The sequence below is a fragment of the Anas platyrhynchos genome, chromosome 5, assembly GCF_047663525.1.
Source record: "Anas platyrhynchos isolate ZD024472 breed Pekin duck chromosome 5, IASCAAS_PekinDuck_T2T, whole genome shotgun sequence".
NCBI classification, from domain to species: Eukaryota; Metazoa; Chordata; class Aves; order Anseriformes; family Anatidae; genus Anas; species Anas platyrhynchos.
This window is the reverse complement of record NC_092591.1, coordinates 34243453-34267092: the sequence shown is the minus strand read 5'-3', so window position 1 is coordinate 34267092 and position 23640 is coordinate 34243453. Positions and strand designations below refer to the sequence as shown.

General features: G+C 40.7%; 2 protein-coding genes across 5 annotated transcripts in view; both read left to right on the top strand.

The window, feature by feature from the left end:
* LOC101794571 (cytosolic phospholipase A2 epsilon) overlaps window positions 1-2610 on the top strand; it is a 37673-nt gene extending 35063 nt beyond the window's left edge. For all 3 annotated transcript variants that reach the window (XM_027459501.3, XM_038180562.2, XM_072038771.1), the window contains exon 22: window positions 510-2610. In XM_027459501.3, the coding sequence (XP_027315302.1) occupies window positions 510-715 (206 nt within the window). In that variant the 3' untranslated portion in view covers window positions 716-2610. The remainder of the gene's footprint in view (window positions 1-509) is intronic.
* A 145-nt stretch (window positions 2611-2755) lies between these two features.
* Window positions 2756-22175, top strand: LOC101794764 (cytosolic phospholipase A2 epsilon). 2 transcript variants are annotated; one of them, XM_013109255.5, is made up of 22 exons: window positions 2756-3969; window positions 4475-4563; window positions 5210-5290; window positions 7454-7526; window positions 9135-9271; window positions 9658-9789; window positions 12041-12081; window positions 12772-12814; window positions 13226-13292; window positions 13480-13649; window positions 13792-13878; window positions 14896-14933; window positions 15199-15334; window positions 16081-16217; window positions 16642-16864; window positions 17552-17666; window positions 18048-18185; window positions 18965-19072; window positions 19712-19903; window positions 20407-20573; window positions 20950-21136; window positions 21630-22175. In XM_013109255.5, exons 2-22 carry the CDS (start codon window positions 4516-4518, stop codon window positions 21836-21838), a joined length of 2529 nt encoding a protein of 842 aa, XP_012964709.2. In that variant the 5' UTR covers window positions 2756-3969; window positions 4475-4515; the 3' UTR covers window positions 21839-22175. The 2 variants fall into 2 exon arrangements, with proteins under 2 accessions (XP_012964709.2, XP_021134849.2); XM_021279174.4 differs by lacking the exon at window positions 4475-4563.
* Window positions 22176-23640: the final 1465 nt, after the last annotated feature.

Genomic DNA, 23640 nt, shown 5'->3' with positions numbered 1-23640 from the left:
GTGCTTTAGCTAATTAGATTTTCTTTCTCCATTCCAGTCAAAGTTGCTATGTCATCTTTGTGGCCCTAAAAGGTTAGACACATCCCTTGTCTTCTGCATGGTGTTTACCTTCACGTCACTCCCATTTGTAACATAAAGTGTTGCTAGCTAGTTAAAAGAAAAAATCATGGGAGAAGTATAGCCCCCTGCATTTGTTCTGTGCTGTCCAGGGATTTAATTCTACGTTTGAGGATGCACATTGTCAAGTGTAAGTGGTAGGGCACCTGGCTTTCAGGCTCAAATCCTGCAATGTCAAGATCAGTCTTCCCCCTCACCTCCAGTGTTATCCCTTACTTTTTCCTTTTGCCCTCATTGCTTCATGCACACAATGTGCCTTTGACTAGGAGTGGCCTTAAATGACTGAATTATTGGGGCATTTAAACACAGTGACTTCTCTCCTGGAGGAAAGCCCCCCTCTTGGGGGCTTGTTGCACACCTTGCTACAGCAACAACTTATTATTTTTCTCCAGGTGTCAAGCGCTGTTGCTCAGAGATGGAAGGAGGCCAACTTGATCTGACCAGTCGCTGTTCCCCCTACTGCATGTTCTCGGTCAGATATACTGATGAGAATTACCGCCGGCTGCTGAACCTCAGTGAATACAATATCCTGAATAACTCACAGATGATTATGCAGGCCTTGCAAACAGCAATGCAAAGAAGGCAAAACATGTGCTAATCACACATCTGATTGCCTATGTCTTCTTGGTGGAGTTTTTCATGCTCTAGCACACAGGAAGAACGTAGCTTTTTGAACAGTGGCCATTCTGCGCTACAGAAAGAAACTGCCCCAGGTGGCTTAGTGTTTATTTTATTTTATTTTCATTCCCATGAAGTGGCTTCTTTAGGCAAAGACGTTGCCTGGAAAATCTTTACATATGTTTTATTCCCTAAATTAAGGTTGTCTGTAGAACACTCTTTACCTAAAATCCTTGCTATATTTTTAAAATGGTCTTATTTTAAGCCTAATTTATTATATTACATATAGGAAAAACATTTTCTAACACCAAAGTGCTACAGTAATACAACCCAGCTAACAACTGACAGGCCACAAGAAGGGGGTATGGGTGTGAATGTCTGCTCCCTACAACTTTTCTTCATGGAACACAACATGCATCCAAACCTGGAAAAATGAAGAAAACCTGAGGCACGACTGGAAGCTGGAATCAGATCCCTGAGTTGACTCTATTTTGCAAGTATACTGAAGAGCAGCTGAAGAGGTGGGAAATGTAGTAGGGACAAGTGTGTGCACACAGCCAGTCCTGTGAATCACGTTTATCTCCAGAGCAATCTTGGACTGTGAATGCACCACACATAGATTGGAAGGAGCAGTCTAGGAGGAAGTATTGTAGGAGTTTTCTTGTTTTGTTGTGTTTTGTTTTTCTCTCTCTTTCTTTTTTCCATTGCAAGATATCAATGGGGCACATCAGAATTTCCTTTGAATTTATGTCAGTTTTGATTGTGTTGATATAAAAAAGTCAAAATTTTATTTTGAATCTTTCAAAATAAAAAAAAAAATGGGATTTTTTTCCCAGTTGAGTTAGTTCTCATACTGAACTTCTTTTCTTAAAGGAAAAAGAAATATGTGCTTGAAATGAACATATTTAACTTCCACTAGAGCATAAAAAACTAACAACTTTGTTACGTAACTCAATGGAATTTGTTTAAATAGATTGGGACGTACCTTTTTTTCATATTCCCTTTTATGGAAAGTGTCTTTTCTGAACTCTTGAAAGTGCTGAGGGTGAGCTGTAAAAATTATAAATCTATAACAACCATTGCATTCCAGGAGCAAGTCAAATTGAAAATACACATTTATATTAATAAATTCTGTGTCTTGATGACAACTGAGAAAATTTGGGGAACTGGGGAAAAAAGTCTATTCAGTGAGAAAATCTATCAGCTAAACAAGTTACCTAGATGTAATAATCTGTGTCTGAAATAAACCAGGGAAAAATGCTTGGGTAAGTTGAAACATTTCATATTAATATTTTCCATAACATCTCTGTTTTGAAACATAAGTTCTTTTTAATAGATAGCCTACCTCGTAAGCCCAGGGAACCCAACCTGAAAATAACAAGCTTCATTTATAATCAAATAATGTGTTTGGCTTGGTGCAAAATGACTTTCTGGGGGTTCCTATTTTGGCAAGGAAAAATGTCAAACTTATCTTTAAAAAGGGGTTCAAAAATTACTTTTTCCAATGCTTTTGTCATTTAGGATGTCAAACTAAACTATTTTTTGTGCATATGTAGTGTGATTGCAAGCCTATAAATCAGAGTGTAAACATTAACATTTAAAACCCTTTGAGTTTTGAACTAATATACACTTATGCCAAGTTTTTTTGTTCTATTCTAGTTTCATGAGTCATAATCTAAAATACACTGCTATATGCTCTGCATATAACCCTGGGAATTGCCTCCACTGGAACCTGAAGTCTCTGGTGTGAAAAAAAATAAACACAAGTTTTGGCCATAAACTCACGTCACCTCCAGCTCTTAGGAAATGTTAGTTACATGCAAAAATGTTGTGTATACAATATTGGACAATAAAGGCTTGTTTGCAAAATGAAAATTCTGCCTTGCTCCACATATTCAGGCATTTTAGTAATATGCTTCAGGTTCACAATGAGTTCCTTGTTCTAGGAAAGCAAAACTGTTTTTAGCAAAGAGCATCAGTGTGTCCCAAATAATTGCCATGAGCATTGTGAGCAAAAGAATGTCTCAGAGACGACTGCAGGAGTACAAAGAGAGCTATGTCCCTCCCTCCTGCAAGGGATGTCTCTGATGTGGAACTGCAAATGCTATTTGTGAAAATGGAGGAGTGATTGCACCTTCCCCAAATGTCCTACCAGGCAGCCTCAGTCTTGTGTCACCTCTGCTGACATGCTTTCTGCTGGACACCCCAGTGTTTTTAGGACTACATGGTGCTCCACCAGGCTTCTCCTATTTGGTGTGCCTCATTTTCTGGGGGAAAGTGGGATGGCAGAGCCCTGCTGTCGGCCTCTGAGAGTTTTTTGGCACTGTGGATGTGACATATTCAGAGCCCCAGTCCTGGTTTTTAGCTTAGCTCTCCAGGAAGTTGTCATAATAGGGTATTGCCTTTAACTGTGGCTGAAAGATGCTGATGTTGCCAAGGGTTTTCTATGATCTAATGAAAAATGCATTTCATCAAGCTACCTAATTGCAACTGGCATAGAGAGGAAACACGCCAGGTAGGTAGACACAATCCTCCACTGTGTTGTGAAACGACATAGCCTATAGCAAAAATTTATTCTACCGAGGTGACTGTGATGACTGGTGATATTTGCATGGGAATGGGCAGCATGGGAATGTGCAGAGGAATTGTGTTGGCTAGTAACAATATTTAACAAGTAAGCCCAGGAATGGTCAGGAAATAGCTAACTTTTTGCTCATAGGTAATACACCAGCAGAACAGGGATGCCGAAGGATTCTCTTACCCAGTGATTTTCCTCTGCTCTAACCTGCTGAAGGTACAACAGCCTTTGATGCTCCCTTTAATCCCTTTCCAGTGAGCTGGGAGCCCTGCTTGTAACATAGGGGTTAGCTGGGTGCTAGCAGAGGCCAACACAGGTGTTCCACTGCAGTGGTGGATTTGTAAGGGAGCCCAGGAGTCCTCCCACTGGTGGTGCAGAAGGCAGTGGGTGGACAGTGCTGTGTTGTGCCTCTGGCTGGCAGGGTTTATTGGGTCAGTCACAGGAGCCAGGTCGCAGACAGAGTCAATCTGAACTGGAAAGCAGCACAGAAGTATTTACAGGGGTGGAGCTAAGCTAAGGAAAATCATGGCTTCGGGACTCTTCATCTAAACAGAAGTAATAATAACAAGCCATAGGAAAGGAGGGGAAAAGGATACAACTGCTTGGGGAGAGACCCAACCCTGTTGGACCTTGGCAGAGTAGAGACAAAACACCATGTGAGTGTGCCTGCTCTGCACACCTAAGCGTGGGAGTGCACAGAGAGGTGATACAGAAACCTTTCAGCTGGCTTTTGCGAACTGTTTAGTATGAGAGCAATATTATTGTCCTTTTTTTTTTTTTTTTTTTTTTCTTCCTCCTATTAGCTGTTGTATCCTGTCTACTTACTATAACAGATTAACTGCATTTAGTTTATGTACTGTTTCTGCATCTTACTGGGGCTTTGCTAAGTGGAAAGTTCACTGCTCAGGTGAAAGGGCATTGTTGGCCCCTTGGCCAGTGTTGGGCAAAGTCACTCAAACAGCATACTTCCAGCCGTTGTACAGAGAGAAGTTTTTTTTTAATTATTTATTTATACTACCACAAGTTCAGTTTCCTAGCATAAGAAAATGGGAGGGGAATAGCTGGGTTTAAGAAATCAGGCAGAGGTGGGGCTCTGAGTCAGTTTATAAAATAGTTGCTCACCTGCATTTGAGACATTTAACCTATTGGTGCCTCTGGAAGCTGGGAGATGTGAAGTTGCATTGCGAGAGATAACGCTGGACATGTATGTAACAGCAGCCACAATGGAGCCAGGTGGTGTTTTGTCTCAGGTAAGAAGGGTGAGAGAAAACAAGGCATCTGGGACTTCAGCAGGTTATGCTGCACATCGTGCACAGATGGGACTGCTTTCTCGACCTATTAATGACTGTAAGTGACTCTGCACAGGAATAAGAAAGTCAGTGCTTCAAGAACTCATTATGGAAATTAAAAATGAGAGCAAGCCATGGAAGGAAAGGGAAACTGCTTGGGGAATAAAAGTTTGATTACTAAAGGAGTATTTTGTATATGTTGGGGTTTTCTTCATTTCAGAAACGTGCCGTATGCAACCTTAGAAAAAAGTATTGAGTAGAATAGAGATGCACTTTAAGGTGAAGAATTAATTACAGGGTGTGTTACTAGAGGCAGGTTTGCTGTTCCTTTAACAGCCAGAGCTAGGAGCAGTCGTCCCTGCCGGTGTGTCACGCAAAGGGTGGACCTTGCTTGGCTGCTACGCCCCTGCCCAGCCTTGGTGGGACAAGCACAGCGCGGGCAGCGGTGTTGGGCACAGCTGGAAGGATCTTTACCTGCTGAGGGCTCATGGGCAGCACCAACCGTGGGCTCCCGTTCATTGCTCTGCAGTTGTGAATTCCTAATGAGGATTGCTGATAAGAGACAGGATGGTTTTTCCAGGGGTAACGTTGGCCCTTCTTGTTGCAGGAGCTGATCACCCAAACTGGTGCACTAGAAGGAATTATGCGGCTGAATCCTGATGCGGAGCAGTGGACTTTGGCTACAAAGGTACCATAAAGGAGAATTTTAAAAGAAAACTGTAGAAGAGACTGTTCTGCTGGGTGGAGCCCTGGTGAGAAGAGATAGGTTTCAGTGTCTGCTGAGCAGTCTAATTAGGTCTCATAACCCATCCAGCTGCCTCCACATAACACCATCCAGCTTATCGTTTTATCACTTTGCTTACACAGTCTTGCTTCACGTTCAAGTCCTGCTGTTGTTTTCTATCCTTGGCAAAGGGAAAATTAATCCTGTTTGGATAAGATTAATAATTTTACAAGGATGGATTTGATTAGGCTTTCTGCTCCATATGTCTTGCCAAAGCATAAGGACAATTTTACTGCCAGAGTAGGTAGCAGTAACTGTAAAATCAAACCACTTACTCCCACAAAGAGCATGTCACAATCCTGAAGAGGCTTTTCAACACCTGATTTCCTGGATTAATCTTACTTCTGGCCTCTAAAAAAAGAAAAAAAAAAAAAAAAAAAAAATCCCAGCTAAGCATGTTATGTGAAACCTTTGCTCTTAGGACCAGACGTGCTTAAATAGATTTTTGTGCTTTTTCTCTCTAGTTTACTCCATTTAATAATAATTAGGAACAGTGCCTAAGGAATAATAGTTATTAGAATAATAATTAGGAACAGAGCTGAGTTAAGATGCAGAGCAGCGAGTGTTGTGCTTACAGTTTAAGGAACAACCAATCCTTTCAGCTGCCAATGGAGTTTTGATCCATTCATGATTTATACCTCTGTTGTGCCTAAGCCAAGCTTCGCTGGTTATGGCAGGGTGTCACATGCCTGAGCACTTGGCTCAATCTGTACTCCCTCTCTGCTGCTTTTGTATCAGCACAGGCCACAAGGGTCACTCCAGGGAACCCAGTTCCTTGAACAGTTGAGCCTTTCCAGGAGAATGTCTTCTCCAAAGCCAGCCACTGGCTGCTAGCACCAACCCTTCCTCACTCCTCTTCCTCATTCCAGACTGCAGCCCCTTGCCTGGCAGCCCTGGCAGCCCAGTTCCCCTGAGGGGCTCTGTGCTCCCCACTTTGCAGTTGTAACCCACACTTGCCTGCTTTTCAACAGCTGACAGGCAGCTTTGTAAAGTAGCTTTATATAGCAAAAACAAGGTCAGCAATTCTTATAAATCTGCAAAGAGGGCTTTAAAGTAAAGTAAAAACTGACTAAGCAGAAAACTACAGATAGTACAGGACGTATTCTTCAATATCTGCTTTCACTTTCCGTCACCTTTGCTCTGTCCTCACTGAGCATCAAGGGCTTTCACAGCACCCTCAACTTTCTGCAATTACTGTACATTTTGGCTATGTTATGAACCTTTTCCACCTGTAGCTCCCTCATTTCTGTAGCTTTAGAATTAGGTTTTAGACATGAATGCAAGTGGATGGTTGTATCCAGAGCTGCACTTTGGATCCTCAGCTGGGGTTTGACATCCTTGATTTGTGCACACAGCCAACGGCAATGCAGCTGAACAGCACCAGTGCTGTTGTGGCTTTTCCTGGGACTGAGTGCTTTGGTTACATTAAGGTTACATTTACCTTATTCTTCACTAATCTACTTGTTAATTGCTCCCAGTATGGACAACATATATTTGTTAGCTCTAGCTGCAGTTGGGGCTAAACATTATGGGAGACACCACATGGGCATATATTCCATCAAGCCTATGAATTTCCATACAGTACTGGGAGTACTGTATGTTTAAAGAGCAGGAATATGAGAAAATCATATTTTGTAGCCTAGGAGTCCAAATTCATGTAATAGCTGGATGGGAGCTGATTCCCACAATGATAATTTTATCACTTGCAAAAAGCCCAAAGCAGCTTTTCATTTTCTACCTTTGAAATTCAAAATATCTCCCAAAATGAATCTAAATCATACCACTTTGTGTAGCTGGATTTTAGTTAGAAAGCAAAGGAATTCCCTATAATTATTTAAATCTGCATCCTATGCTATAACAGAAGAGAAACCTTTCAGCCTAGTATATGATTTAGATAATACTAGAAAAAACAATGTGCTGACCATTTCTAAATTACCCAGAAAATCCAAGTAAGTTGTTTATGATTTGGGTGTTTGTCTCCTTTGATCATTTCTAACTCATAAATATGCTGTTTTCCTTTAGGATTCACGCTAGTATTTTGCGTGTGGTTTTATATTTTTCTTGCAGACAGAATCATCTCCATGTTACTTACTGACTATAAGAATCATAAGAGCAAGAAATATCCACCAGGCAGATGTCTGTAAGTATTAAGTATTTGTAGTGCTCTTTACAGTGCCTCCTACTTTTCATGGATTACAAGAGAGTCCTGCTCCAAGAAAAAGGGCTTTCTAGATTTTTTCTTGGATGGGAAAAATCTCCCACTGGCATGCTTGTGCCAGCAATGAACACAGTGTGTTTCTCTTCTTTGCATTCACCCCATTCTGTGCAGAGATGACTGTATAAGGTCACAGCTGGACCTACTGCACGTATTTCTGTGCATCCCTAAAGGGAACAGGGAAAGCAGCTACTCTGTTAGAAGCAAAAAATGCAGAATGATCTCATATGTTTTCCTCTGGAGAATATTCATCAAACGAAAGACACAAACCGGTTGGAATAACGGAACAAGCACTGAGAGTGGAGTAGTATTATCTCAAAGTTAGCCTGTACTTAAAGCTTCTAAACGGCAGCTAATCCAAAGGACCACACCCTGATTCCCTGAGTACCAGCTTTTGCAGATTAAACACTGTTAGGTGTCGTTACTATTTCTAGGTTCACTTCTGATGGCCTGCAGCTGAAATGTAATAGAAGGTTATAGATTTACTTAAGCAAAAATCAAGCTTTTTTTTTTTTTTTTTTTTTTTTTTTTTTTTTTTTTTTTTAAAGTTCTGTCTGGCTTAAATAGAAGCAATCACTTTGTTTCCTTATCCCTTCCAGGCACGGGGTGATATGGTTGTCCTAAACTACTACTTGGATGAAAGGCTTGGAAAACTACCCTCTGCTATAAACTCTTCATAGTTCATTTTACCCTCCTTCCTATTCATTTGTCCAAGCATCCTTCGGCCATGTTGGTTAATGTATTGGGATGTATTTCTCACTTGCTACACAATTCTCATCTGGTAACATGATATTACTACAGCTTTGACCTTGCAATTTGTTACTAATTACAACAAATCTGGCACTTGACGCAAGTACCCTACATCGCTAATATCACATCTAATTTCCTTCCAAACCTGCTGACAAAGTCACTGTGGTGTTGCTGAGTAGCAACTTGTATATGTTAATAAACTGACAGTGCAATTTAGCTTCTCTCAAGGCAAGTACTTGTGTCTGAAGTCTGCTCTTCTGCATTTCTTCTCTCAAGGCAAGTACTTGCGTCTGAAGTCTGCTCTTCTGCATTTCTGCAGTGCTAAAATTCAAGAGAAACCTCAGTGTTTATTTGTTCTCTGGATCCCCGCTCCACAGTCCAGCTCTCTGGTTCCACCAGAGCTGTCCCTTTTGCAAGAGCTGAAACTGGCTCCCAGATTTGAAAGATAAGCAAACTGGCAGCCCATGTGATGGCATGGGGTGCCACAGACTCTTTTTTTTTTTTTTTTGTAGTGGGCCAATCTGACTGATGACATAGAAGGAGAAAAACCTTTGGTTTAATGCATTTATTATATTTTAATTACATTTATTAATGAGAATAATGATGTCCCTTTCCACGTCTTTTTTCTCCATCCTTATTACCTAAATCATAACATTTGTGTTGGACAAATATGACATCATGTATCACAGTGTCTCTCTTTGAAAGCAAAACTTCACGTTCAAGTCATTTATTCGTCTAGAGCAAATTATGACTTTAGATGTGTTTGTGTTTTTTAACATACAGTAAGCCAGACTGATTGCTACGTGAGCCTGTGGTTGCCAACTGCCTCAACTGAGAAATTTCAGACGAAAGTCATCCAGAATTGCAAAGATCCAGTTTGGAATGAAACCTTCTACTTCAGAATCCAGGGTCAGGTCAAGGTACTGAGCTGGGACTTCACTGTTAACTGTGATCTAGGGAACAACTGCCAAGTTTCATCCTTTTCCAAAGCAGACATATGTAATTTTCCTGTGAGGCAAAGAAATATGCAGAAAAATGTGAGAATAAAGCTTACCCTTATGATATTTTTCCATGCCGTGATAGACAAGTGTATCATTTAGCCATGGGTAGAATATAACCTTCGAGATGTCTAATTTCTCCTCATGCCTCTTGTAGGCAGACGTGCATGGAGTTCATTTCCCCTTTTCCTGCTTCCATTCCTTCTCTCTTTCTTTACTTCCTCTCACTCAACACAGAAGCCAAATAAAAAAGGGATCTACTGCTTTAAATGACTCCTTTCATATTTACAATGTGCTTCCCTTCCCAGAATGTGCTGGAGCTGGGGCTGTATGATAAGGATGTAGTTACTCAAGACGATCACCTCTTCACGGTGTATTTCGATATAGCCAAACTTTCCCTGGGAGAACAAGTCTTCATGCACTTCAAGTGTGATTCGCAGGTGAGTTCTGAAATAAGATATGGAATTGGTTGACAAAAACATTATTTTTTTTTTGTCTGCTTTTCTGTCTAAAATGTTATTTGCAATGTCTTTCTTTTTTCCATCTTGTGTATGGTTTGCCCTGTCACATAAAAGGGAGTAGTTTTTCCACTCTGACTTGGGAAAACCTCTTCACTCCTGCATCTTTAGGCATACTGAAGTTTGGTGTAGATGTATTTGATCACAGAAACTAACAAACTGTAAATGTCTCTGCAAAATTGACACCTTATTGAGCCTAGCCCCACTGAGGATCCTGCAGGAGTGTGTCCACACCAATAACAGTCACATGATGTGTTTGTCATAACTTGTTACTTAACCTAGTAATTAAGAAGTAATAGCTCTGTGATCAGAACCAAATGTCGAACCAGACTTGTGGCTAATTACAGGCAGTGGCGTGGGTGTTTAAATAAGGTGTCCAAGTCACGTCACAGCTTCGCAACAAGAAACGTTCCTGTGTTCCTCCTGAGTGTCCAGGGAGGTTCTGAAAGTTGTGTTTGAAACCTTGGGGCCAATGTTGTACAGCCACTTAGGACACACTGGAAGGGCAGGATGCACTGCATGGTGGCAGGGGATACCCATCTTATCAGAAGGCTGGGTGTTGGGACCTTGATCCAGTGCAAGCAGCACTTCCACCACCAAAGCTGAGGTGCTGAGAGATTTGAATATTCACTGCACATCTGTGTGGATAATCTTCATGTGCTTTCAGTGTTTCCCAGGGAGATCAAAATAACAATAGTTATTAATGTGTAATGAAATAAAGCCCTGCTGCCTCTCTTAGCTGGGCACCTTGTGCATGAAGGGATGTATTGTGCTGTGAGGAATACCTCATACCCTGGGTGGAAAGCATGAGGAAGATGGATGCTTTCTCTGTGTGAGATCACTGGTGCCATGCTCTGCACCAAGCTGATCCACATGCAAGGCATCAGCTGTTGCACCCATATGTGCAACCTTGGATATCACCACTTCAAATCCAGCCAGCCCGCATGTTAACCATGGGAGTGGTATTGTCTGATACCAGGAAGGCCAATTAAGTGTTTTGTGAGTCTCTGCTGTTGATTGTTCATCTGCCAGTTGCAGTGGGCCTGTTTCTGAACTTGCTTTGGCCAGAGGGTGAACTACCCCCAACTTGCTCAATTCAGTAGCTTCACTGAACATCACACTTGTCAGGCAGGCTTCATTGTCTGGGGACACCAGCAAGTGTCACTCCCGAGTAACCAAATATCAGGATTGAGCAACCAGAGGTTAACAGATGAAAAGGTGCATCCCGTCTCCCTGTGTGTTCGGCCAGAACCTCTCCTTTTCCACTTCCCTCCTAGTCTTTTGTACATCTGTCATGCACCATCCAGCTGATCTTATCTACACACATCCAAACTCTGCTTTGCACTTCATTATCTCTAAATGCCTTATTTGAACGTTTCTTTCTTTGCAAAGTATGAGGAGTAGTGCATGGACTTCCACTAGCCCTTGATGGAAATAGAAATATTCTGCTGGTTATAATCTAGCTCATTACAGTCTATATGATTACAGGTGCCATATCCAAACCTTTCATTACTGCACTCGCACAGCTACAAAAGTTAGAAATCATGATCTTCAGGCCTTCATAACATTTTTTCCCTATATATAACGAAACCACAGAGTAGTTGTGGTGGAGTTTAGCTGTCCAGCAGGGAAAAACTACCACACTATATTAAGAACTTTTTGATGCCTTCAGTGTAGTAAGTATTCTTGCCCTCTTTGAGCAGATAAGTAACCTACAGCATGATCTTGTTTCTCTGTTGGTCATTCCTTCTGTCCCCACTTACTCTTTCCTCTCTTCAGTGCCACCTTCTACTGAGGAATTATGCCTTTCTCTCCCACCCACAAAGGAAACCTTAATGTTAGATTTACCTTTGCCCCAGTGCCCTCAACATATTACCAAAGTGGTTGCCCTCTTCCACAGCTGCTTTGCATGTCTCTGTTTTCTCTCCTTTCACCAAAAGGGTTTGGCTGCTCACCTTAGCAAACCCTCTTTCTCCCTGCTGGCAGATTCGGTGAGAGACAGCAGCCATAAAGAATTTTGAGTCTCAAGACAGACAGGCCAGAGGTGGCATATGCCTGTTTTTTAAATGCTCTGCTAGTCATGAACAATGTATTTACCTACATTATGAGACTTGTATTATGAGAAGTGCCAGTAGACCAGTGCCAAATGCTTTTTCCTATCTTTATTTTCCAGAGGAAAGAGGAACTAGAGGTGGGATTTGCATTGGATAACATGTGAGTAAACATGAACTGCAACATAATCTGTAGCAAAAGGAAAGAGCAATTCCAAGGCATGGAATAATCTAGCATAATTGCCCAGAGTGCATCATTCCTTGATGATGCTGATGACTAACAAGATTTCCCATGGAATCTGTGGTATGAGCTGACGAACTGGTGCATGCCAGGTGACCTTCCATGAACTTCAGGCAGGCAGGGAGAGTACTCTAAAATCTTTTCTTTGCCTACTTCAATGAATACTATTTAAGAGCAGAATACTGGGACTGCTGTTCTGTAATGTACTTCCGTTGAGATTTGTAGGGAGATTTGCCTCTATTCAAAGCATAACAGAACATGGAATTATCAGTGGATTTTTGATCTCAGACAAATTGCAATTCTTTAAAAACGGGATTTAGCAAAACTATCTGCAGTCTCATCTTGGGGCTTAGCATAAACTCATCGCACAGTATGGCCCTGCAGTACCCTTTTTTTTTTGCTCAGCCCCAGGACTGGACTAGCTGGTACAATAACTGTGCATTGACGGCACAGTGAGGAAACTCGTGTCACAAGTCTCCCGGATTTTTTTCTTTCAGATCCAATACAAAGCTAAAAATAAGAAAGAAGAAAATGAGAAGAAGGGTGTGGCTCATAAATTAAACTGTAATTATACTGAGTTATTAAAAATGTGTTTTTCTTTCTGTTTCCTAGTTCAGGCCCTCCTGAAACCATCATTACTAATGGAGTACTAGTGGTGAGTGTCATGTTTCGTCATCTTTCTTGTCCTGTTGCCACACTTGTTTCACTTGACTCACAGTCATCAGGCCACCGTACCCTTTGACATAACAAAGCTGGTGCTGAAAGGTGGTGATTTCCCTCATTGTCATCTGCCTCATGGTACATCTCCTTACCTTCTCCCTTCTGCAAGCCCTGTTCCTCCACACCACCACTTGCAACCTTGCCCTATGTCTGATTTCTCAGAGATTGCTGTTCCAGCCAGCATTTGAAATCAAGGTTGTGGTTTAGAAAAAGTTTTATTTGGGACACAGTGCACTGTCTATGTATCATTTATATCATCATCAGTATGAGCTTGAACTGGAAAGCAGAATCTCAAACTGGAAGATTCCCTGTCGGTGAAGTATTTTGTTGCTCATATTTCTTACAGTCTCGCAAAGTCTGCTGCTTGGAAGTTCAGGTGACTGAGAAGAAGAAGAAAAGGGCGAGGAAATCAAGTGAGGTTACTTCTCCATCAGCTGTTTTTAAATCATGACATGCTAATGTTATGAAGGCAAATGGCTTATTGTAAGACTGAAAAAATCAAATCAAAACAAGAGCAGCCTTGTGTTAGGTGTTGTAAGGATTTGTGTTACTGGTTTTGATAACAAAACTGCTATGTCTGTTTCTGTGTCACTTCCCTAGAGAAAGAATTCTCCTTCAAGGTGCAAGGCTCATACGAGGGCACCCAAGACATTAGGCTGGGATCTGATCTGGTCTTCGGCTCCCCCTATCCTGCCAAATTCCACTATGCCAAATACAAGCAGCCAATGCTGGATGTTACACTACCAGGGAAGAAACCACCTCCCTCCTACGTATGTTATTACTGGACTTCATAAAGCATAGCAGTGGCATGTAGAATAATATGTGCCATAAATAGTATCATTCATTTGCTTCTGTGTATAGAGAGTAACATTGCTTTATATTATAAACCTGAATAAATTTGTATCTTTTCAGCACTCTCGTTTGTGTGGTACAAACTCAGGCTCTCCAAACATGGAACTTCATTCCCTTCCAAGTGGAAAAAGCATGATCCTAGCAGAGGTGAGTGCCTGCTTGTTTGAGGGTTGAGGATCCCAAGCCTGGAAGTCTGAATCCCCAGTGAACAGTCCCTTGGAGCTCCACCTGCAGGGGTCTCTTCCAGCTCTTCCCTGTCCTTGCCAGTGCATCTCCCTGCCATTGGGAAGACTGATCTCACTGCAGGACAGCCTGGTGACTCCGCATGGGGCTGGGAGTCCCACCCTCTTAGCACTGGTGTGGGTAATGGGAATCAGGCAAGCAAGGTCTGCAGAGCAGAGGCCTCAGTTTTTACCTGAGGAAACTGGGAGCTCCTGACCCATTTGATCACTTTGAAATTATCTGGTGATAACCAGGGTATTTTTAAGGATGAAAGCATGTGAAAAACAATGCCACAATTGAGTACTGGTGGGTCTATGGGTAATAATGCCAGACTGTGTCTTGTTCTCTTTGAATGGATGTGGGAATACATAGGATGTTGTTACTCCATCTTGACCTTTGTTCTAAATTTGGATAATTTGCTTTTCCTCTTCTCACACATGGGGTACCTGAACTAACAGAGGTAGTGACAGTCTCTTGCTCATGCTGACTGTGCTTTGCAAAGCAGTTTTAGATCCATACTTATAGAAAATCCATTTAGAATCAAAGGAACACAGCTTTTGTAGGGTATAAACTGCAGAAAAAGAGGAATAAATGCTGCTGTGTAAAACTGTAGTGTGGCTGTAACCTGACTGTTTGGCTCTTGATAGCCCAGGAGAAGTAATGTTGGCAGGGGGCTGTAAGGTGCAAATTATCATTACCTTCCTCTGTAAACAGCAGTTGGCCTCAGATGTTACATTCACTACAAAATATTGGGAACTACTGAAGAAAATCCTTGACAATAAACCATTGCAGTAAATTCATATAGCCTGCTGAATTATTCAGCAGAACTTGATTTGTAGCTGCATTGCTAGGACAGCACAAGATAAAACTCTTTTTGAGGCAGCAGGGAGGAGTGCTAAAGCAGGTTATTACACTTACATTGTTTGCATTCTTGCTTTCCAGGATAAAGGATTTGATTTACATGCGAAGACAGAAGACTGGTAAGAGACTTCAGACAGCAGGCTTCTCTGAATTTATCTGTTGGATTTTATTTTATTTTTTGAAATAGCTGCCTGGAAATATGGGAATTTACCAGTTCTTCTTTCAATTATTTCATGTGGCACGGAGTACCTATTTGAGTGTAGGAAAGAATTTTCCTGTAAATGCAGTACTTTGTAAACTTAGTAGATTCGTTTGTATTAGAGATGATGAGATTGTCTGCCAGTAATAAAATTCAATATGCTTTTTTCCTGATCTCTGCTCCAGCCCAGACCACCTTGATGTGCGTTTAGGGTTTGACCTCTGTGTGCAGGAGAAAGAGTTTCTATTCAAAAGGCAGAAGTGTGTTGCTGCTGCTCTGAAGAAGGTCCTGCATCTGGAACAGGATTTGCTGGACCATGAGGTCTGTGTGGTGAACATTCAAAACATCTAATGAATGCCTTGCAGTGGAACACCTAGTGTGATATTGAATATTCATTATATTAGTAGCTTGGGTAGCTCAGAGGCACCAAGGGTCAAAGCTGTTTTTTTCTGCATCAGACCTAACCTGGATAAGTTGCAAAATCTGCACTCCCCTCTCCTGGTTGCTTCTCACTGCCATGGCAGTGAAGGGTCCAAATAATGCACCTTACTTCGGTGTACTCTGATTTTCTCCTTTGCTATGTCACTGTTCCAGTCCAGGTGTATTGCTTTTTCTTCCAGTGCTGTTTTCCTTGACAATGAGTTGCAATTTCTAGCTTAAAATTTACCATAAGCCTATGTTTGAAATTTCCCATCAACCTCTTTGGCCTGTGAGATTTCTTTTTAATTCCCGATTTTACAACTGATGCTTTCTCTCTTTTGTGACTTTTGTTTTGAATGGATGTGTTTTCTTTTGTTTTATACTAAGCAAGCATTAAATGCATTAGAGACAAGCGTCAGTTATCTGAGTAAAAAAAGTCATTATTTTTATTCCTGTCATCCTTTATAAAATAAATGGTATTTTATGTTTCAGTAGAAATCAGTTAGAAGGCTGTTTGTGACTGGGTGCTTGTGGTGGCATCAGGCTGTCCATAACAGGAAGTCTCTGCTGAGGGCAGGGCATGCAGCTTCTGGTCTGGCTGCAGCCCGCTGCCTGACACCAGCCATTTCTGTTCATGTGTTGCTCAGACCCCAGTGGTGGCCATCATGACTACAGGAGGAGGGATGAGATCTTTGACCGCACTGTACGGCAGTCTGCGGGGGCTCAAGAAACTTAATGTCCTGGACTGTGCCACATACCTAACTGGCTTGTCTGGTACAACTTGGTAGGTAGGACTGGGCAGCTCTTCATGGCCTTCTTCCTCTAGACACTGATGCACTGAAGTAGGCCAGGGCTGACAGTGGTGGTCCACATATGATACCTGCTCAGTTGTCCTGTTTTTTGTTCTTCCAATGACAGATTAAAATCTTTTCATGGAGGAAAGTCACGTAATTTACAACAGCTTGAAAATTAGTGTTTTTCTAAAAACAACTTATGGAAAATTGCTCAAGACATTTTTTCAGAGATACTGATTGTGACTTTTAAAAGAGATAGCAATAATTTCTTGGGGAGCACACAACTGAAGAGTAGAAGACTTTGCTTAAAATAATATTAAAAAGAACTTAAAATAGAAGCATGAAATGTATTATTGCTTAATCAAACTTTGTTTGTTTGTTTTTTCCTCTCCAATGTATATTTCCTTTTCCTAGGACCATGTCAAACTTGTACAGAGATGCTGACTGGTCACAAAAGGATCTTGATAAGCAAATAAGCGAGGCTCGAAAACATATGACAAAATGCAAAATAAATTCCCTTTCTTTGGAGTACTTGAAGTATTACAAAAAGCAGCTGTGCCAACGGAAAAGAGAGGGCCGCAAAACGTCTTTTATAGATCTCTGGGGGCTTGTCCTGGAATCTTTGTTGCATGATGGGGTACAGTATGTCATAAAGCAGAGTTTACATTGGCTTACATTTTTCTGAAAATTAATTTCTAGAGATGATGTTTTCTTTGTTCTCAGAAAAGTCATTTGTTACAAGATTGTGTGTATGCAAGCACCCAGATAGTTTCAAAACATTTGGTGGCACTCTTTTAGCTATCCATCCACAGTGGAAAACAGCATTCTTGCTTTGAGATTTTGAATATCTTTTTCTGAGAGAACTGCAAAATTAACATTTTGAAAAAAATACATTAAGATTTGTTGGCATATTCTTGTAAATATTTTGTTTAGAAATAGCAAAATTACAGACAGTATCTTAATGCTCATGAAAGGTATTAGCAAATGGACGTGCAAACTTTTGAAATATGTGTGAGAAGCCTTACATAAACTTGCAGCATAAAACATTAAGCTGCTTTATACCTTGAGTATTGGTTTCTGCTCTTGAGCATTTCCTTCCACTTTCATCCTACTGGTCATCAAATAATCTGTCATCCCAGGGCCTGCAGTTATTTCAGTAACAGTGCTCTCAGGAATTTTGGAAAATACAGAACATCTCAGAATTTAACTCCAGCACATGTAATATATTAGAGGCAGGACTTTTATTGCTCTACAAGTTTAGATCCAGAGAAAACATCCTTCTGCTATTTTTTGTCTCAATATAACCGTATTTCTGGAATCACAGAAGGACAACCATAGACTCTCTGATCAGCAACGGGCCATTGATCGTGGTCAGAACCCTTTGCCTATCTATACTGCAGTCAATGTCAAGAACAACTATAGCACTCTGGATTTCAAAGGTAATTATGAGATTTCTGAGAGCCATTTGTCTTTATATTTAAACTGGTCAATCCAGGGACAGTCTCTTTAGGTAGACTAAAAAAAACCTTCTCTGTTAAAGAGCAGAACTTCTTCTGGCATATATTGGCATAATGTCCTTGTGGTAAGGTAGTTTGACCTTCCACACAACAGACTCAAAAATATTCCAAAGACTTTTCATGTGCATTGGTTTTCATTGTCATCATGCTTATAATTCCTTGCTCTTTGTCTGAAATATTAGAATGAACTGCAGAAATTATTTTCATTTTTACATCCTTTCATTCCCATGTTGACAACTTTCTTATCCACAGTTAAGGGGCTGTAATAAAACATTGTATTCTTCTTTGCATTCCTTTTCACAGAATGGGTAGAGTTCACCCCTTATGAGGTAGGATTGCAAAAATATGGAGTTTTTGTTCGCTCTGAGGATTTTGGCAGTGAGTTCTTCATGGGTCGGTTAATGAAGAAGCTCCCTGAATCCCGGATCTGCTTCTTAGAGGGTAAGCTTCTAATTATTTTATTTTATCTTATTTTTTAGTTGTGAGCTATGTAAACTAAGCAGTAAAATAGAGGTCAGGTGCATGACAGGAATGTAGTTTCACTGGAGATAATAAATATCTCATTATGAATTAATTCTTAGTATAGTGGATTCAGTTTATTGTAAAAAAGAAAATTTTGAATGACAGACAAATTTTCTTTTTTTAAAGCTAGTTTTCAGTAACAATATAGTACTGCTTCCAGTCCAATAATAAAATCCAGGTCCCTGGGAATCCACTACAAAAAGGTGACCTCCAGAGCAGCTCCAAGCATGTTGCCTCTTGCCTGTTTCACAGGTAGCCAGTAACTTGTGTGCTTCCTATTGTCAGTCTACATGAGTCTTCATGCAGGTTCTTCACTGCATCACGATGTGTTTGAGCATGCTAGGTCACACTCACTCCAGAGAGCCTGCCTTGGCCACACAGTGGCTCAAATGCAGTCTTCTCTTTGACTGGCCACTTGACTTTGAGTGAGGGAGAAACTATACTATTTTAGCCTAATGCATACATTTTTCTTAAGTCACGTGAATTCATAAAAATGTCACCATCCATTAAAATATGTTCATAAGACAAAACTTGCATACCAAAATAAGGCTTAAAAAACAACAGACAAGTTAAAATGATGCAGCATTTATTTAAAACAAGCAAAAGAAAAGCATAAACCTTGTGAATTTTATCTCATGATAACAGTTTTGAGATTCATGATGTGAGAATGCTGGATTTGGAATACTTTTCTTTTACAGGCATATGGAGTAGTTTATTTTCATTGAATGTGTTATACATCTGGAATTTGTCCCACTCATCAGAGGATTTCTGGCACAGGTGGACCCAGGACAAAATGGACAATATAGGTTAGTTATCATACTTCTTCCCTACTGTGTATTTAGTGTTAGATTTAATGTTAGATAAACTGTCATACCCATCTGCTATGTGAAACGTACACCGTATATTTGGCATTTTTTGAAGTGTTTCTTCAAAGGTCACATTGCATTTCTGAAGGAATCATTTTCAGTCTCATATGGTGAAGCAAAAGAAAAAATCTTCAGTCCTGTGTATGTATTCATTGAGGGCTAAACACTGATTTGGCAGAAGAGTAAAATGTTTGGGATTAATGAGATTGATCTGTAGATTATTAATAAAGCAAAAGGATGTTGACTACCGTAAGCAGGAGCTACTGTAATGCAAACAAGTACAACAGTTATCCTTTTCCAAAGCCTGCCTTCAGTCTGTTCCATGAAAATGTCTGATACAGATTTTTATTGATGCTGGGTCTTGTTTTATGTCCAAATCTGGACTGTGTAAGGAAATGATATTTGCTGGCAAGAGTAGCATTTCATTTTCTTTTTCTACTTTGTCATTTGTGCTCATCAGATCTCTTCATCCCAGGCTTTTTAAGTAAAGAAAACACTTATTTTTATTCCTTATTTTTGATATTTTGGAGGGTTACCTTGCTCTAGGCAGGTAAAATTTAACCGTCTCTCACTGTGCAGAGGAAGAACCTCTTCTACCGCTGAAGCCCCACGAGCTGAAGACTCGCCTGTTCACCCCCGCTGGCCCCCTCAGCAGCATTATCCGCGACGCTCTCACTGACCGCTTCTCTGTTGCCCAGGAGCACAACTTTCTGAAGGGCTTTCAGATGCATAATGACTACCTGGAGAACAAGCATTTCCGCAGATGGAAAGGTGAAGACAGCTAAGAAAAGCAGGGGAGGACCTGTGTGCCCGAGAAGAGAATTAACAAACAAAACAAAATGAAAAGACAGATTTCATACTAAACCCATTCTTCATGTCTAGAGACCATGTTTGGGCAGAATCGCTTTTAAATCAGTCAGTTGTGGCACACTGGGATGTAGCTTGGTACAGCTGAGCTCCACGCCAAGAATGCCAGCAGCACACACCTCGTGAGGTTGGGACACCAGGATCTGATGGTGGTCCTTGCTTCCTTTGGTTGAAGACATGACACACTTGGTGGTAGGCAAAAGAAACACCTCCATTTAATGTTGCTAATGCAGGTCCATTGCTGCATGTGGCTAGGGTTGGGAAAGCAGAAGAGAAGGGATATGACAAATCCCCCTTCCCAGAAGACAGTCACCAGTTAGGGCTCTGCAGTTGTGGTCTAAGAGCAGAAAGCAGGTTAACCAGTTTTGACCAATTGCACTTACAATCATATATATATTTCTTTTTAGATACGGTGTTAGACACATTTCCCAACCAGCTGACACAATCAGAAGAATACTTGTCTCTAGTAGATACAGGATTTTTCATCAATACAAGCGTCATGCCTCTTCTAAAACCAGAGAGAAAGGTGGATGTCATTCTGCATTTAAATTATAGTGCAGGATCACAGATACTGGTGAGATAAACTGAAGCAGTCTCTATTTCTTCTTTAACTACTGCATATCTAGAATCTTTTAACACTTAGATGCTTTCTATATTGCTTCTACTGGAAGTCTTAACCACTAGTACTTTTAGCTTAATTCTGCAATGCAATGCTCCATTTATAGGTTGTACATATTCTCATTTGTTTTTCCTGTACAATATGACTGTTCTGTACTAAGAACTCGGGGAAAACAAATACCTTCTCTCTGCTTTTAGAGTGCTTTGCCATGGGGGTTTTAGAGCTCTCTCACAACCAGCTTGAAAAATGTCCGCTTTGGTACTGGACTCCAAAGAAATTCTGAGTCTTTCTTCTTCTTTAAGTCTTGGTATTGCTCTGTTCATTGATCCAGGCTCTGGACCAGACCTGCAAGTACTGTTCAGAACAGGGCATCCTATTTCCCAAGGTGGACTTGAGTGAAGAAGACAGGAAAAACCTGAAGGAATGTTACCTCTTTGATGGCACTGAGACTCCAGGAGCACCAGTACTGTTATTTTTTCCACTAATTAATGATACCTTCCAAAAATACAAAGCACCAGGTAAGGAATCAAGCATGTTTAAAAAAAAAAAAAAAAAAAAGTGGTCAGTCTGTTAAGGGAGTATATTTAACATTCCAACTCCTAAACTTCACGGTTGACTATTTAATATTCCAACTCCTAAACTTCACAGTTGACTCATTTGGCGGCACTATTTCAATCCCCAAGCTGGTTAGTTTGCAGGTAATATTGATATATCTACATGAACAGAGAGACAGATCGCAACTGCAGTGTAGACCCATATAAGAGCAATAATTACCATTTTTCTGCCATCATCATATGAAGCAGATAATATCCACTTGAGCCAGGGATTGAGCTGGCAGTTTGAAAAAGAATTATTAGTTTAAACAAACAAACCAACATTCACACAACAATTTCTATTATGAACTCATTCTGTGATGGGGTATCTCCTTTCCCTGCTCTGTTGTGAGCTTGCTTGCTTATGACCAGTGTAATTCCCATCTGTCAGCAGTGATTTGTCACCTCTTTCTCTTAGGTCAGAAGCGCTCTGAGTCTGAGATGGAAGATGGCAAAGTTGATATCTATGGCCGCTGTTCCCCTTATTCAACATATTCAGTCACATATACCGAGAAGGCATATGACCGTCTGGTTCAGCTGGGTGAATACAACATCCTGAATAATGAGGACCTCATTATGCAGGCCTTGCACACAGCAGTGGAAAGGAAAAGACAGAAGAGGAAATAATGGCAGAAAAGAGATGATGCTTTTGTACTCCGTTGTGATCCCCTGAGAGACTGAGACTTCCTTACAGTTGACCAGCAGGCTTCAAGGGGTTCCTGCTCAGATGAAGAGGAGAATGAAGAGACACTTTATTTCCCAAAGAATTTCACAGCATCAATTCATTGCAATTGAATTATGTGGAGAACAGTTAGTTACATGGTGTACAATATGGAGAATCAGGTGGAAGAATGTACAAAGATGATCATGAGTATGGTGCTAGTAGCCTTGAGAAACAATCTGAAATGCTTAGGTCTAACATGTTCAGGGCACACCATATTAAAGGCATATTTTAGTAACACAACTTGTGCTTTGTGTTTGTGAGGTGGTGGTGAGGCCAGAAGCAGCCTGTGGGCAGGTCTGTGGCACAAGGTAGAGAAGTGTCTAAAGAGAGGCACATGTAATACAGCATCCTGAGGGCACACATCACCCCTGAGGGTGGCTTTGGACAGAGGCAGAGGAGGCATGGGCCATGAGTACGAGATCAATGAAGAAAGCAAAACAATTGTTTGATGAAGGGTTCCATGGCTCGACCATCAAGCTTCTCTGTGCACTTCCTCCCTGCTTCTTAGCTACGCCCCCTTCCTTCCTGCTCCTGGTGTGAGGGGTGGTAGCACAGCAAGTAGAAATACAAGCTGAACAGAATAACACTCTGCTGGCTTTAATCCCCCTGAAAATGAAAGCAAATACATTCAGGCCCTTGAATTTGTCAGCTCTGTCTGTCCTCACTGTTGGCTGGGTCTGTCGTGCTCAGCAAAGGAGAGAAGTAGTCTTATGAGATGTAAAAAAAATGCAAACCCATATCACAGATTCATAGCAATCTGACACTGCAAGTGTATTTCTGTCCTAACATGTAAATTAACCTACTTTGAATAAGTTCTTTGAAGGTAACCCATGCTTTAGGATGAATTAATAACATAAAACAAAATAATACTTCACCGACTGAATGAGTTATGTTTCTCCTGGAGCATCCAACTTCTTAGTTTCTAGAAGACATTTTCTAAAAGAAATTTCCTAGGTCTTTATTAGATCTCTTTCATCAAACAAAGTAATATTGAGGGTCATAATAAAAATAGGACCAATGGGTGATGTTTATAACATGTAAAAAAATCACAAAATATTTTTGATTTTTTTTTGCCTGTTGACATATGATTTATTTTTTTTAATTGTGTGGTATTTTGAGAAGATTAGTTTGGAAGGTAAAAACACAGCTTCTTCACACAGAGCTTTTGATTCTGCCAGACCACCTATTATGAATTATCAATGACTTTTCAACCAGACCAATTTTGAATACATAAATACACTAGTGAACAAGTCAATTATGTGTTTAATTGCTTCCCCCTCATAACCTAACCATTCATAATCCATCTTTTCTCTGTTGTCACTTATGGCTAATTTTTACCGCACTTAATGAAAAGGTTTGTTGAGTTTCTCAGTGTGTAACAGTACAGCAGCTACAATGTGCAGCCTACTAAAAGCACCTGTTTAATGTTAAAGTTCTTTGGATTGCAGAAAGACTCAATATTGGGTTTACATGGAATGGTTTTGGTTGTGGGAGTGCTGCAGATGTGGCCTGGGTGGCTTCCAGCCATATTTCAAGACTCGTGTGCAGGATGTTATCTTTACTTTCCAAACAAGTAGATAAAGGCACATGCAGCATGCTTGGCTGAGTTACGTCACTCTGAAACTTTAAACAGAATCATCAGAACCTGAAAGAGGGAGCAGGACTCATTGTTCCTGTAATGACATGCTATCCAAGGACAAAAGGG